At 33.2% G+C, this 16,172-nt stretch overlaps 1 protein-coding gene across 1 annotated transcript in view; it reads right to left on the reverse strand.

The window, feature by feature from the left end:
* The window catches only part of LOC132732485 (centrosomal protein of 162 kDa-like), a 53,006-nt gene extending 39,648 nt beyond the window's left edge, over nucleotides 1-13,358 (reverse strand). Inside the window, exons 1-8 of the mRNA XM_060718919.1 lie at nucleotides 13,268-13,358; nucleotides 12,207-12,308; nucleotides 11,068-11,185; nucleotides 7,093-7,202; nucleotides 4,868-4,922; nucleotides 4,207-4,246; nucleotides 914-960; nucleotides 44-129 (exon numbers count right to left, since the gene is read on the reverse strand). Coding sequence (XP_060574902.1) covers nucleotides 44-129; nucleotides 914-960; nucleotides 4,207-4,246; nucleotides 4,868-4,922; nucleotides 7,093-7,202; nucleotides 11,068-11,185; nucleotides 12,207-12,272 — 522 coding nt within the window. The 5' untranslated portion in view covers nucleotides 12,273-12,308; nucleotides 13,268-13,358. The remainder of the gene's footprint in view (nucleotides 1-43; nucleotides 130-913; nucleotides 961-4,206; nucleotides 4,247-4,867; nucleotides 4,923-7,092; nucleotides 7,203-11,067; nucleotides 11,186-12,206; nucleotides 12,309-13,267) is intronic.
* Between the last annotated feature and the right edge of the window lie 2,814 nt (nucleotides 13,359-16,172).

Consider the following 16,172-nt stretch of genomic DNA (forward strand, 5'->3'; position numbering starts at 1 on the left):
AAATCTAGTAGGGTAAGGGTAGATTTTAATACAATAAGCATACCCTGAAGAACTTTTCTTTATCTGCCATTTCATCAAGTGTGTCCATACCAAGTTTGTTTCCTGAGTCACGTTCATTGAGCAAATCTTCTGTAATATATATTCATACGTAGAAGATGAGTATCACTTTATATGTGTATGCCCTTGTTTTCATAGTCTACAAATGCAGTACCTAAACAAATGATATTATGTTACACCATCTGTGTTCAAATTTACAGATCTGCTATCAATTCAATATAAAACTGTTTTAATGAAGTTATCAAAATATATCCAAGAATCTTTATTGTTGAGAAACACAATCCTTAACTCTTAACATAATTGAATTGTTATTATCTTCTTGCATGAAGTTTGTCCTCTTAAATCATTGTTTATTTATTTTAAAAAGTTGTTTACAATTTGTATGTTTTCGCATGCCATGTGACTATGTTTAATCAAATCTTTGTTAACAAGATGATGTACATTTGTTTAAGTCTGTAAATAAAATGCTGTGCTGTTCTTCTTGTAATAAATTTTCATACAATTTACATTGCTACTGAAATACAAGCAGTATTTGTCTTTAAATGCTGAAAACAAGTAAAATTTTACTGTAATATAACTAACAACCATCCAAATGTACTATGTACACCTTTTCTCTCTTATAGAATGAACATTATAAATATATATTATATACCACATTTGTCTGTTTCAGGCTAGGATTACGATATATAATGAATAAAGTTATATGCTACAAAAAAATTGAAAAACATATAAATTGTGTAGATACAAACAGTAAAACAATGACAAAACAACACTTGAAGGCTAACAGAGGCTATGCAGTGACATCAATCAAATTTCAGTTTCTTAACTCTAATTATTACATATAGAATCTCTTTACCTGTATTGATACTGTCCATGCTGTCCTCTGGTATATGAACTCTTGGTCTATAAAACAAAATGTATAAAAACTATTATTGAACCAATTTATACATGTAAACAAGAGGGCCATGATGGCCCTGAAGTCGCTCACCTGTACATAGGCCCCCGGGGGGGGGGGGGGCAGTTTAAACCCCAGGGCTTTTATTTGAACAAACTAGGTAGACACCCATTAGAAGATATTTCACGCTAAACATCTAAGGACTAGCTCGTTGAGTTTTTAAAAAAAGATTTTTTAAGTTTTAACTATACACATATAGTTAAAAGCAATGACACCTCTAGGGCGGGGCCAGTTTTGACCCCAGGGCTTTTATTTGAACAAACTTTGGAGACACTCACTAGAAGATGTTTCATGCTTGATATCTTAACTCTAGCTATTCTGTTTTTTTTAAGAAGATTTTTAAGTTTTTGCTATACACATATAAGGAAAATCAATGTCCCCAGGGCAGGGCCAATTTTGACCCTAGGGCTTTATTTGAACAAACTTTGAAGACACTAACTGGAAGATGTTTTATGCTAAATATCTTAACTCTAGCTATTTGGGTTTTTTCAAAGAAGATTTTTGCTATACACATAAATAAAATCAATGACCCCCGGGGCAAGGCAAATTTTGACCCAAGGGCTTTTATTTGAAAAAACTTTGTAGACACTCACTAGAAGATGTTTCATGCTTAGTATCTAAACTCTATTTGTTTTTTTTTTTCAAAGAATTTTTAGTTTAAAGTTTTTGCTTTACACATATATTGAAAATCAATGACCCCCAGGGCAGGACAAATTTTGACCCTAGGGCTTTTATTTGAACAAACTTGATAGACACTCATAAGAACATGTTTCATGCTAAATATCTTAGCTCTAGTTATTTGGGTTCTTTAAAAGAAGATTTTATAAGTTTTTACTATATGCATATAGGGAAAATCAATGACCCCCTGGGACGGGGCCAATTTTGACCCCTGGGCTTTTATTTGAACAAACTTGGTAGACACCCATTAGAAGATGTTTCATGCTAAATATCTTAGCTCTAGCTCTTTGAGTTCTTTAAAAGAAGATTTTATAAATTTTTACTATATGCATATAGGGAAAATCAATGACCCTGGGGGGCGGGGCCAATTTTGACCCTAGGGCTTTTATTTAAACAAACTTGGTAGACACTGATTAGAACATGTTTCATCCTAAATATCTTAGCTCTAGCTCTTTGGGTTCTTTAAAAGAAGATTTTATAAGTTTTTACTATATGCATATAGGGAAAATCAATGACCCCCGGGGCGGGGCCAATTTTGACCCCAGGGCTTTTATTTGAACAAACTTGATAGACACCTATTATCAGATGATTCATGCTAAATATCTTAGCTCTAGCTCTTTGAGTTCTTTAAAAGAAGATTTTATAAGTTTTTACTATATGCATATAGGGAAAATCAATGACCCCCGGGGCGGGGCCAATTTTGACCCCAGGGCTTTTATTTGAACAAACTTGGTAGACACCTATTATCAGATGATTCATGCTAAATATCTTAGCTCTAGCTCTTTGAGTTATTTAAAAGAAGATTTTATAAGTTTTTACTATATGCATATAGGGAAAATCAATGACCCCGGGGGCGGGGCCAATTTTGACCCTAGGGCTTTTATTTGAACAAACTTGCTAGACACTCATTAAAACATGTTTCATACTAAATATCTAAGCTCTAGCCCTTTGGGTTCTTTAAAAGAAGATTTTATAAGTTTTTACTATATGCATATAGGGAAAATCAATGACCCCCTGGGGCTGGGCCAATTTTGACCCCAGGGCTTTTATTTGAACAAACTTGATAGACACCTATTATCAGATGATTCATGCTAAATATCTTAGCTCTAGCTCTTTGAGTTCTTTAAAAGAAGATTTTATAAGTTTTTACTATATGCATATAGGGAAAATCAATGACCCCCTGGGGCGGGGCCAATTTTGAACCCAGGGCTTTTATTTGAACAAACTTGGTAGACACCCATTAGAAGATGTTTCATGCTAAATATCTTAGCTCTAGCTCTTTGAGTTCTTTAAAAGAAGATTTTATAAATTTTTACTATATGCATATAGGGAAAACATAGACCAGGGGGGGCGGGGCCAATTTTGACCCTAGGGCTTTTATTTGAACAAACTTGGTAGACACTCATTAGAACATGGTTCATGCTAAATATCTAAGCTCTAGCCCTTTGGGTTCTTTAAAAGAAGATTTTATAAATTTTTACTATATGCATATAGGGAAAATCAATGACCCCCTGGGGCGGGGCCAATTTTGACCCCAGGGCTTTTATTTGAACAAACTTGGTAGACACCCATTAGAACATGGTTCATGCTAAATATCTTAGCTCTAGCTCTTTGGGTTCTTTAAAAGAAGATTTTTTAAGTTTTTACTATATGCATATAGGGAAAATCAATGATCCCCGGGGCGGGGCCAATTTTGACCCCAGGGCTTTTATTTGTTCAAACTTGATAGACACTCACTAGAAGATGTTTTATGCCAAATATCTTAGCTCTACCTCTTTGGGTTTTTTAAAAGAAGATATTTTAAGTTTTTTCTATCGGTTGCCATGGCAACCAGAGTTCTGCATGGAATTAAATTCTTTGAACAATTTTTAAAGGTGACCACCAAAGGAACATTCCTGTGAAGTTTGGATGAAATTGGCTCAGCGGTTTAAGAGGAGATGTCATTTAAAGTAAAAGTTTACGGACGGACGCCGGACGGACGGACAGACGCCGGACGAAAAGTGATCACAAAAGCTCAACCTGTCACTTTGTGACAGGTGAGCTAAAAAACACTCCTTGAGAGTCAATATATAAACAAGAGCTGTCTTAACTGTCTTCAATACTCGATAGTTAAACAAGAACCAGAATAAAGGCGTATAATTCTGTTTAATGCCAAGGTAAAGTAATGGTTTCAATTATGATTAAAAAGACATGTGAAGTATCTTATAAAAAGATGTTGTTACTTGTGTTGCTTTTTTCTTTTTCTATACTCCTTAGTTTCATATGTCTGTTTTTTATAAACCCATATCATTAAATGTATGAAATTTTGCATGTAAAGAGGAAATTTATTGAATTTACATATGTAAAGATTTTAAATTGCTAAGGCAATTTGTTTCTATCTTACTGAAGTATTTTGCACACTTTTGGAACAAACTATGTATGTATATTTTAAATGCCTAAAAATAAGGACACTTCTTCCCATATCATTAAAATATGTATATCCTGTTTTAAAAGTTTATTCAACTTTTACAAATTACCTATAAACATGTCCATGGTCTTCTTCAGATCTTTCTGAAACTAAAACAAAAAACAGCAACTTTATAACAACCATTCAAAGACTAGGTACATAAATAAATATATGTATAAAATCATATTAAAATTTGCCTGTGAAACTGATTTTATATGATAGCAATTATTAACAAATTGTTGATATTATAAGCGATATTGACACCATCAAAATTAATACAGAAATGTTATCTATATACTGATTTATATTATGAAGACTTTATTTGTTAACTTATACAATACAAGTAGATTCAGTTGTATCACGGTCTTTAGGTACATCTATACTATTAAGACCACTAGTTTTGTTGTAAACTATTCAGGTTTTACATTTACTTGTGGAGAAAGACCCCTGTGCCAAAAAAATTTATAAAAAAAAAGCAATACACAAGCCCTCTAAAAAATTGATGGACAATATGTAAAACTAAATTCCAAAATGTAGCAAAATAAAATGTTTGGTATATAACTCTCTAACAGAAGAGCTCTATAAAAACTTTTTTAAAACTATTCCTTTTAATTCAAAGAAATAGGTTTGTCAACTACTTCTTCAAAGTGTTGTATTTATAGGACTCTGCCACCTTGAGGACACCCTACATATTTGGGCTTTTTTTTAACGAAATTCAAGCCACCACTTACTATCATCTAAACTGTCTTTACTTATAGAAACCTCAGGTTTTCCACGAGCTTTAACCTGTAATAAAAGTTATGTCTTTACAACATGCAGCAAATTGAAGGATTATTTGATAATCTTATAAAATTCTATGTGACGAATTTTTTCTATTAAAAATAACAAATTGATATGAAACTGAGATTTTAAGAAATGTAAATAGATTAAAGATAACAAGAGCTGTCGGTAGGACAGCAACGCTAGACTATTCTTAGTGCTTGATTGTAAAAAATATGCTTGAAAGTTGATACAGTTACCTCCTCCTGTTTACAGGTTGGGGTAATGATGGTGAACAAGTGTGCAAAGTTTCAAAGCCATATGTCAATGGACTTTGAAAATATTTGAGGTATTACAAAAACTTTAACGTAAATTCTAAGTCGAAAAAAGGGGCATAATTCTGTCAAAATGATTGATACAGTTACCTCATCCTGTTTACAGGTTGGGGTAATGATGGTGAACAAGTGAACTAGAAATGTGTCCATAGGACACGGATGCCTCCACACGCCACTGTTCTGTCAATCTTATGACTCTAGGTCAAATATTTTTTGGACTACATATGCCACAAGTTGAAAACTAAAAATCAACAAAGGGCCATAATTCTGTTAAATTTGGTCGCAGCAAAAATTCCTTACTTTAAAACCATCTACACATTAAGGTTGGTCATCCCTGGAAGTTTAAGCAAAATCTGCCATTTGGTTTAAGAGGAGTTGCATTCACAAAATTTCTACATAGTATATAGTGAAAAAATCAACAAAGGGCCATAATTCTGTAAAATTTGGTCGCAGCAACAATTCCTTCCTTTACTACCATCTACACCTTAAGATTGTTCATCCCTGTAAGTTTAAGCAAAATCTGCCACCCGGTTTAAGAGGAGTTGCGTTCACAAAATTTCTACATAGTATATAGTGAAAAAATCAACAAAGGGCCATAATTCTGTAAAATTTGGTCGCATCAAAAATTCCTTCCTTTACTACCATCTACAACTTAAGGTTGTTCATCCCTGTAAGTTTAAGCAAAATCTGCCATTTGGTTTAAGAGGAGTTGCGGTCACAAAATTTCTACATAGTATATAGTGAAAAAATCAACAAAGGGCCATAATTCTGTTAAATTTGGTCGCAGCAAAAATTCCTTCCTTTACTACCATCTACACATTAAGGTTGTTCATCCCTGTAAGTTTAAGCAAAATCTGTCATCCGGTTTAAGAGGAGTTGCGTTCACAAAATTTCTATATAGTATCTAGTAAAAAAATCAACAAAGGGCCATAATTCTCTTAAATTTGGTCACAGCAAAAATTCCTTCCTTTACTACCATCTACATATTAAGGTTGTTCATCCCTGTAAGTTTAAGCAAAATCTGCCATCCGGTTTAAGAGGAGTTGCGTTCACAAGATTTCGGGACGTACGGACGGACGGACGGACTGACGGACAAGTGCAACGCTATATGCACCCACATTGTGGGGGCATAAAAAGGGGCATAATTCTGTCAAAATGCTTGATACAGTTACCTCCTCCTGTTTACAGGTTGGGGTAATGATGGTGAACAAGTATGCAAAGTTTCAAAGCCATATGTCAATATATTGAATATTTGAACTATTACAAAAACTTTAACGTAAATTTTAAGTCGAAAAAGGGGCATAATTCTGTCAAAATGCTTGATACAGTTACCTCCTCCTTTCTACAGGTTGAGGTCATGATGGTGAACATGTGTGCAAAGTTTCAAAGACATATGTCAATGGACTTTGAAAATATTTAAACTATTACAAAAACTTTAACATAAGTGGTTACGCCGACACCGACGCGGACGCCGACGCTCGGGTGACTACAATAGCTCTACTTATTCTTATCGAATAGTCGAGCTAAAAATACATGTAATAAAATTTCAATGTTATGTGCAATAAATGACCGATTTTGCCATTTTTTTTCAACATATATCTACGGTGTTACTAATGCAGTAAGGGTTATTTTTACATATTTTAATCTCTTTCTGGTAAATTACATGGTTGTATGTGCAGTTTGAAATGTGTAACTTATTTTCTTTGTTCACTTCACAATATTTCAATTTTTAACACATTTTCAAAATTTTCATGAAAATTAGCAGGAATCAGGAGGTGTGCTTCTGTAACTGTCTTATAAGTCAAATACACACACTTCGGGAAGAACATAAAATGATGAAAACAATCATAAACTGAACTCACATCTTTCCTAGCTTTTGCCTTAGGGGTAGCTTTGGCATCAGGTTTCTTGCTTTCTTTACCTCCATTTTCTGAAGTCTTCTTCTTCAAGAAGCTACGACTAGCTCCCAGACCTATTAAAATTTACACAGCAAAGGTCAATTTTTAATAAAGTCATCATGAAACATTCCTGAAAGGAATTCATTTGTGGTATTTTAAATGTGTTTTTGAAAGACTACTGAAAAAAATGAAGCTGAATTACAGGGTTGATATTAAGAACTTATAGCATGAGTTATTACAAATAACATACAAAATCAGAGTGTTACAATTAATCAGTGTTCAAGAGAAGCTTAAATATGGAACAGAATTAATGCATTTATTCTATCTTGCTTGATGACATTGGAACTTGCATTATGCTTAATTCCATCTTGCTTGATGACATTGGAACTTGCATTATGCTTGATTCCATCTTGCTTGATGACATTGGAACTTGCATTATGCTTAATTCCATCTTGCTACATGACATTAGAACTTGCATTATGATTGATTCCATCTTGCTTTATGATAGTTAAACGTTGCATTATTCTGAATTCCATTTTTCAATATTTCATTCAAACATTTCGTAGTGACCAATTCTTTCATTGAGTGATAACTATTAAACTGGAACAAGCCATTTGGAATACTAAAATGTTAACGTCTTATACCTTTATGTATAAGCTACCTTTCTTCATGCTCTATACAAACCATTTACGGTTTAGTTTTTTTTTTTACTTTTATGTAGAAGTCATTTAAAATCGACTATTTTTTGTTCCCTGATGGATTTTGTTAAGATGGGACTTATTTGATTTACAGCTCGCATGGCGTGATTACTATTAGCTTTCGCTTATATCCATTATTCAGTGTTTATGCTTAATAAAGCTCGGTGTCTGAGGCTTTGTGGATTATGTTTGATCATCTTACATTATGATAAACAATTTAAACAATGTCTAGCGATTTGTGAACTGTTAAGGGGCGAGAACTCTGTTATCGATATCAACGGATTTTTTCCATGATTCGCCTATCATCGGAATTTTCCGTACATGTATATATTACGGAATACCGTTAGGGCCATCGTGGTTATACGTTAAAATACAGAGGGCGACAATGCTATAAATACGTACCAAGCTCTTAATACATAAATATTGCAGTGGAAAGAATATAAATACAAGTAGTAATTAAGGATTATGCAGTATAATTTTATACATGTATATGTATACAGTCTAATAGAAAAAATATGCTCGTAAACAGTTATTCAATGGGGCAGTTATAGGTACAGTGGCGGATTCGGGCCTTGGCTTAAGGGCTGCACCTACCCCCAAAGATACGTTGATGAGCTGGGATGGAATATATACGTGTAAGTTTCATGCAATAGTGGTCATAGTGTACTCCCTTATCAAAACATATAATGCTGTCATCCAGTTGTTAAGCACCTGCCTACTATTGCGAAGGTCTTTATCTAATGACTTGGACATTGAAAAGCAAAACTTATTAATTGGCCTTTTAACTTAATAAATGTCTCAGTCACTAATAGTGGCGAATAGGTATGTAACACATTAAAATATACATGTGTAATAAGGAAAGAAGGAAGTTGTTTATTTTTGTGACATGTGCATAGTCAATTACAAATGTTGGGCAAATGTGTGTCTGATTATAGATCAGACATCCCGCACACACCACCACATTCACATACATTTGTGCTTAAAGATATACTATGCACATCTTTCAGTAATATATTTTTATCACAGAAATTTATTGAAATCTATAAAATTCTTACTAAATATGTTTTATTTAAATAAAAACACATACACATAATGTATAGGAATCTGCTTTCCTCATTACGGGTCCAGTAAAGTTGTGCCTGTCTTTAAAAGAAACTTCCATATATATTTTTGTAATAACACTATAAATGAATATTCATACTGCCCAATTACAGTGTATTTAAAGTGTATTACAAAGTATTTAAAGCACAATGTTTGTGTGAAGCCAAATTATATTTATTTTATTTTACAAAAAAAAATCAAGTTTGTACTGTACTAAGTCGTGGCCACGAGTTACTAAGTGACATGTGTGTGTTTTTATTTATCTCTTTAGTTATAGCCCTTTGTTGGGACAATTCTATGATAGAATTGGTCATTTTGTACGTACAAAGGCCTGTTAACATTGTTTATACCATAACTTGAGAGGGACTTAGTCCTGGTTTATTTTATTGGGAAGGGACATTGCCCATGGACAGAAGATATCCTATAAGGATGTTTGAGGTCACAGGTCAGATAAACATGACACTTCATGCAAAATCCTTGTCTGATGAATGATTTAGAAAGAATAAGCCGTAGTTTATATAACCTAAAAAGATCAGTAGATGACACCTAATAATTTTTAGGCAATTTGGTCAGAAATCAGGGTCACAATGACGCTAAATCTTTGACCAATCAATAACTTGTATAAATGGCACTTTTACGGACAAATGAAGTAGGGGCATCCTTGTTAGGAAAATTCATATAAATAGTGTAATTTGATTGGTTATTTATCTCGTTCGCACGACTTAACTTTTTCGTGGCCACGACTAAACTTTCTCGTGGCCACGACATAGTGACTTGTTTCAACGACTTATTTATCTCGTGGCCACGACTTAGTAACTCGTGGCCACGACTAAGTTATCTCGTTCCCACGACTTAATACCTCGTGGCCACGATTTAGTAACTCGTGGCCACAACATAGTATCTCGTTCCCACGACTTAACTATCTCGTGGCCACGACTTAGTAACCCGTGGCCACGACACAGTATCTCGTGCGCACGAGATAAATAAAAACACACACACATGTCACCTTCGTGCCACCTTAAGTTTGATAAAATTCAATTTCACTTATCACACACGCTCAAAAAGAAGTGTAAACAATTGTATAAGAGGTGAGTTGCCACTTGTAGGATGAGTTATTAGAGAAATATATAACTTTTTTTTCCACATGCTGGCGGAATCTTCAAAAACACGCACTTTTCGTCTGTCGCATCGTGTTCTCTTGTTTTTTAGTAAATTTACATGTCAGTCCCCATCTAATACTGTTCTGTATACGCCCCTATATAAAGTGGCCGTAACTTTGTTTACTCCACGTGCCAAAATACGGGATCATCCGGAAAATAACGGGATGTACCGACAAAGCGACACCTGCTGTCATAATATGAACACAAATTATTGCAACTCGCATTATGCTTACTGCCAACTGCTTAGTGCGTACTGTCACATGCGACTATAATATCGCTATCATTGTCATCTTCGTTGTCGATGCGCAGTGATCATGTATTGCATTATATTTGTAATCAGTGAATATATTGTAGCATATGAATGCTAAGACACATCAAATCAGCCAATTATTGATCAAAATCAATAGTTTAATTTGACATAGTGTCGACAATATAAGTGGCAGATTTATAGCAAATTAAAGATACAACTACCATGTTACATATAGTTATAAAGAATGTTATCTTAAACACCAAACATAATACGTTGTCCTTAAAAAAGATGCAATTAAACAAATAGCATATTAAAATATGTGAGTTTGATGGTTTAGTAGGGAACACACAAGGTTGCAATTACATGAAAGTGCATTCAGTAATCATAAGGCATGATTGAATTCAGCAAAACGCAGGTTTTCATTGTCATAAAGAAGTATAGAAGCAAGCATAATGTAAGTTCCGATATCATAAAGCAAGATGGAATAAATGCATTAATTCTGTTCCATACTTAAAATCAAGACTTAAAATCATTATATCATAATTATAACATCTAAGACTGACTTTGTAACTTCACAGGTTGTTTGTTTTTTTCATAATAATTTGTCAACTTTTTCATAATATCTATTTCTGTAAATTTTGTCAAACAAAATATTTTCATGCACTCATGAAGGAAGAAATCTACACAATTTAAAAGTAAAGATTTAGACTTTTTGTGTTATTAATCATACCTGGTTGGTCATCATCGTCGTCATCATCAACATCCCACCAAGGTTTGTTTTCTTTTTTTGGTGGCTCGAGGTACTTGTTTATATTAGCAGAATTTATAGAATCCTCTGATGATATGGACTAAAACAATAAAACACAACATGACACGATTATGATGATAAATACATACAAGATTGGATAAAAATGTGCAGCCTGGAGCTGCTTTCTTTCTTTTCACTTTTAAAGCAGCCTTCAGCTTTTCTAACAGTAAAACCTTAAATATGTCATTTTAAGATTAAACCTTTAAAGGTCAAATCAAAAGAATTAAGGTGGAAAGGTGCAGACTACAAAATACATAATTTTTATTAAACAACAAGGAAACCCTCTAATCTACTGGACCACTCTCTACATTTAAATAAGTAAAGCGGACAATTGTTTCCTATCTGTTTTTACAAAGAACATCACTGACATGTTATAAATAGCTCTCGGGACGCTGTTTTAAAAAAGGCTTAACAGTAATATGATGCACTTTTCTAAAATTAAGTTACTGAAATACATAGTTTGAAACAACACAGAATTGTTTTTCTAACAGAAAATAAAAGCTAAAGGTAGGGAATGGTGGAAGAGCCCATGGAAAGGGCAGCAGCCACATATTGACTTGAACAAAATACCAAATGACAACTCTGCAAACTTCTAGGCTCTTACATATTCTAATCATTGAAGATTACATCAAGCATAAAGAAATATTGTCAACTTATGTAGGAAATTCATGCAATAATCAAATTGTTGGCTTCATATTTATTTTTTCTACAATATAAACATGCTCTTAGTTCCAATATTACAACAAAAAACATTGACCATTATTCTGCTGAATGTGTGTAAAGGATTTGTCCAGCTTTTATTTAGAACAGTCTCTATTTAAACCATTCAATTTTAAGGGATTTCAATATCAAAATACAAAAATTAATCTACAAACAGGATAGCCCCTGGTCAGACTGCACGGAAGTGCAGCTAATCTGGCTCCATACTGGTGGCAAAGGATAATCATTTTTAGTTCTGGCAGGAAAAGAGGTAAACCTAGCTGTTGTCCATAATCATATTTTTATTTAATCACACAGAAAGTTTAGTATAATGGTTGCTTTATCAATTTTTACAACTTTACCTCTTTCAAAAACGCTTCAAACTGCCGATCAAAATCTTTAGACTGTCTTTTATTATTGCGACTCATTTTCTGAAATTTTGTCTTCTTCAAAGCATTCTAGTTCTGGAAAAGAAATATTTTGCTAAATGAATGATAGAGTAAATCAGACCTCTATTTAATACCTAATTAACAAATGCTCATCTGATAAAGCACTTAAAAGTTACATAGTAACAAAAATTGACAATGGTTTTGCCTACTTCAGATATTTTTTCAAACAGCATTGGGTGATTAAAAGAAAACCAGTGCTTAATATGATTACATTTATTGTCACAAAATTCAATTCATGATTCAATAATAAAAACATCATGTCTTGATATGACTTCTTAACAAAGATAATTTCAAACATTTATGCGCGGCCAACTTCTTCTATTTGTTGGTGATTCTAAATCAGAATGATTGTATAGTTATTTACTCCTTAAAAAACTTATAAACAAAACAATCAATATCATAATAGGTTTCTATTATAGGGCTCAGTTGATCCGTGCCAAGTTGGTAAACAATGTAGTGGAGTTGACCCTTTGCAGTATGAATTTGAATTATTTACATCAATTTGATAAAATTAGGAGTATTTATTGATATATTGGTGTGTCGCCGATATCTGTCCTCGATGAATCGTCAATATGCTTTGTACTGATTTCAATGGCAGCTTTACCTAGAGGCTTGGGCAACACACAAATTATTGTGTCAAATAAAGACTATATAATCTATAAAATCAAAAGATTAAGATTAATCAAAATTCCATATAATAATGTTAATTAATAGCTTTGTGACAATTGAAATTGTCTCCTTTTGTTAATTCAATTACAAATGAATAACAATTTATTTTTTTTCATTTTATTCGTAACACTCCATTTTAACTTTGTTTTGATCGGATATTGTACATATCCGAAAACTACTCAACTAAGGAGATTTTTTAAGACAGATTTGCCGGGAAAATCAAACATATACAGTAGAATTGTGCACTCGGATATTATGTAAATATATATTTTAACTAAATGCAAGTAAAGAAGCAATGCTATTACACCTAATTCTGTATAAATTCACTGTTTAGTCTGTCGCTATGTGTTCTTACATGTTTGAATATCAGCGGCCACCATCATCGTAGAGATATTCCGAATGCTCTTAGGAAAAGGCGGACCGTGAGACAGGGCGGACCGTACCAAGTTAGACGGGGCAGACCATATTTTGGGACAAGGCGGACCGTACCTGGAGACGAGGCGGACCTTGCATATTTTAAAATTTAATATTGCAATTTCATTTTGTTTTATATTAAAGTTCATTACTAAACATGTCATATATTTAAGCATTTTCATATTGAACAGATTTGTATTTAAAAATTTAAACATCGATATCTAGTAAATATCACGGATTTATATTAATGTAATATAAATCCGTGTTAACATGTATGAATTTATCATGTGCACACGACATAAGGTGGACTGTACATATTAATCTAACTTTACATTTATTATTATAAACATTAATTGATCCTGGGACAGATCACAGACACTTGGGGTTTGGAGCTCAAAACGCCTTTAAAATCCAAATAAAATGCATATTTGTCAATCCTAGCACATGTACTGATCATATATATCAAAAAAACTTAATATAAGCCGTTTTGAAAAAAAATCATATTTCAACATCTATAATAATACTATATTGACTTTCAGGTATTTTAAAATATTTTAATATGAAGAATACATTGGATAACCAACATCCATTGCATGGTTTGATGGGGTTTTTTTTATTACAAAAAGGGAAATAAATACTAAAATATATTTTAAGCTAGCCATTGCAATGATTGATCATAAGCAAAAAAAATGTTTAATAAGTACGAAAATTCTTGTTAATTGCTAAAGGACAAGATGCCTCAGAGGTTTTGCGCTAAATATCCGTTTATAAGATAACATAGTCTGTGACCTGCAATAGAGGCTTTGCAAGGGCTAACATCAGGCCCCGTGTTCATCAATATTTAAGGATCGAGATCAGGATCAAATTTAAAAACTCAAAGATTCCCCATTGTTTATCCTCATAGATCAATATTGAACATTTACTTGATAAAACTAGACTTGAAAACGCATGTTTATGAAATTTTAGAATAAATTTATTGTTATTTTTGCAAGATACGGGCATTTTACAGTTGATCCAAATATTGATCCTGATCCTAAAATTGATCCTTATTTTGATCCGAATATTTTTGTATTTGTTTCGTAATTTGTTGATTTTATCCCAAAATAGTTTGGTTTCTGTGCAAATCAGCAATTTTTTACATTTTGAATATTTACCACTTAATTCTAGCAAAACATGATTAATTTTAGTAACATAAAACAATGAAAATAAAATTAGGATCACTGGACCCTGATCCTGATCTTTTCTTAGTGAACACGGGGCCAGGGGTAATGATCTATGTACATTATCTTATGTTACTGCATGTTTAAGCTTTCACTTACATCAGATAATGAAATTTAATGTAAAATTTTAACTGAAAAGCATCCCAAATCCTCAAAAGCTTGAAAAATTAGCATTGTATAGTTCCTTGTCCATACAGAGTACGTACTCCACTAGCACCGTCATCCTGAAAGGACACATGAACCCGCATTGAATTTGAAATTGCTTGCCATTTTTATTGTTTAGATATAATGAAATGGTTACTAAAATTTGGTGTTTCAGGTTCAAAACTAAAACTAGTGATATTATTTCTGTTAATGAATCGGTGTCCCATATATTGAACATTATTTATGTCAATGTATGTGTAAAAATAAATAAATAACACTTCTGAAAATTACATACAAAACATATAACAAGTAAGTATAAAATGCCAATGAAAGAATAGTTTCTGGCGCCTTTGCTGCATGTAATAAACTTGAAAACTTTTTGGACATATAGGAAAGTTTATTTTAAAATGTTCATCAGAAATGCACCGGAAGCAGAGGAGTTCCCTTCTACAACGAAGGACAAGGCTTCAGAATGAATCATTTTGAATCCGTGCCTGTGATTCAAAGTTTTTTATTAAGATAATTATATATTGAAAATTGAAAATGTCCAAGAACAGTACGTACTTCACTACACAGGGTCTGTGAGGCACAAGAGCCCTCTTTAAAAATCAAAATACCCGGTAATTTTAGTTTATTCAGAACAGTTGAACACGGTAGAAGTTGTAAATAAACTACATCACAACATGTATGAATAATTCCGGGTTTTGAATCTTCCTACAATGTTTGAGTATATCGAGCGCCGTGTGGCAACCGTAAAAAGTTGCCCGTACTTCACTTCAATGCTATATTTTTCTGGTCGTTCGAGAACCAGCACTTTTAAGTGTTGAAAATTGAGTAGCGCTCAAGCTGGTGCTAGGGGCGTGAGAGATGTTGCAATTTTCATTATCCCTTATTTTACAGACTCAATCAAACCGAGTCTGCAATTTACATGTAATTATGCTGATTTTAATGCTTCCGATGAATCACTCCCCCCCCCCCCCAGATTTTTCTATATCAAAGGCGATACGCCCTAAGACCCTATTATCGAAGTGTTGGCCCTTTACTTTACAGTTCAAAACAAGGATGGGCATGCCAATTTTACAAATTAAGTAGTACATAAGGTTATAACCGCGTTCTCGTCGGTTGTGTTAGAGTAGAGTAAATGATGCAACTAATTTAATGTACATCGGAAATTTGATATCCGTGCTATTGGATATACATGTATGAAATTTCAAAACGCTTGACCTTAAATTTCATTTTTTTATAACTGTAAGACTGTGCAGTCATTGTGTATTTTTTGCAATTTCCCTTTTTCGGACGCATTTACGTTTGGGTTTTACGTCGTATCGACACAATATATGTCATAAGGCGACCTCCCAGCTTTACTAGTATGGAAGACCTTATAGTTGCCATTCCGTACATTATTTAGGCTCGAACGGGCACCTGAGTAGAA

Source organism: Ruditapes philippinarum, unplaced genomic scaffold (assembly GCF_026571515.1).
Source record: "Ruditapes philippinarum isolate M1 unplaced genomic scaffold, ASM2657151v2 ctg269_1_1_1_1, whole genome shotgun sequence".
NCBI lineage: Eukaryota > Metazoa > Mollusca > Bivalvia > Venerida > Veneridae > Ruditapes > Ruditapes philippinarum.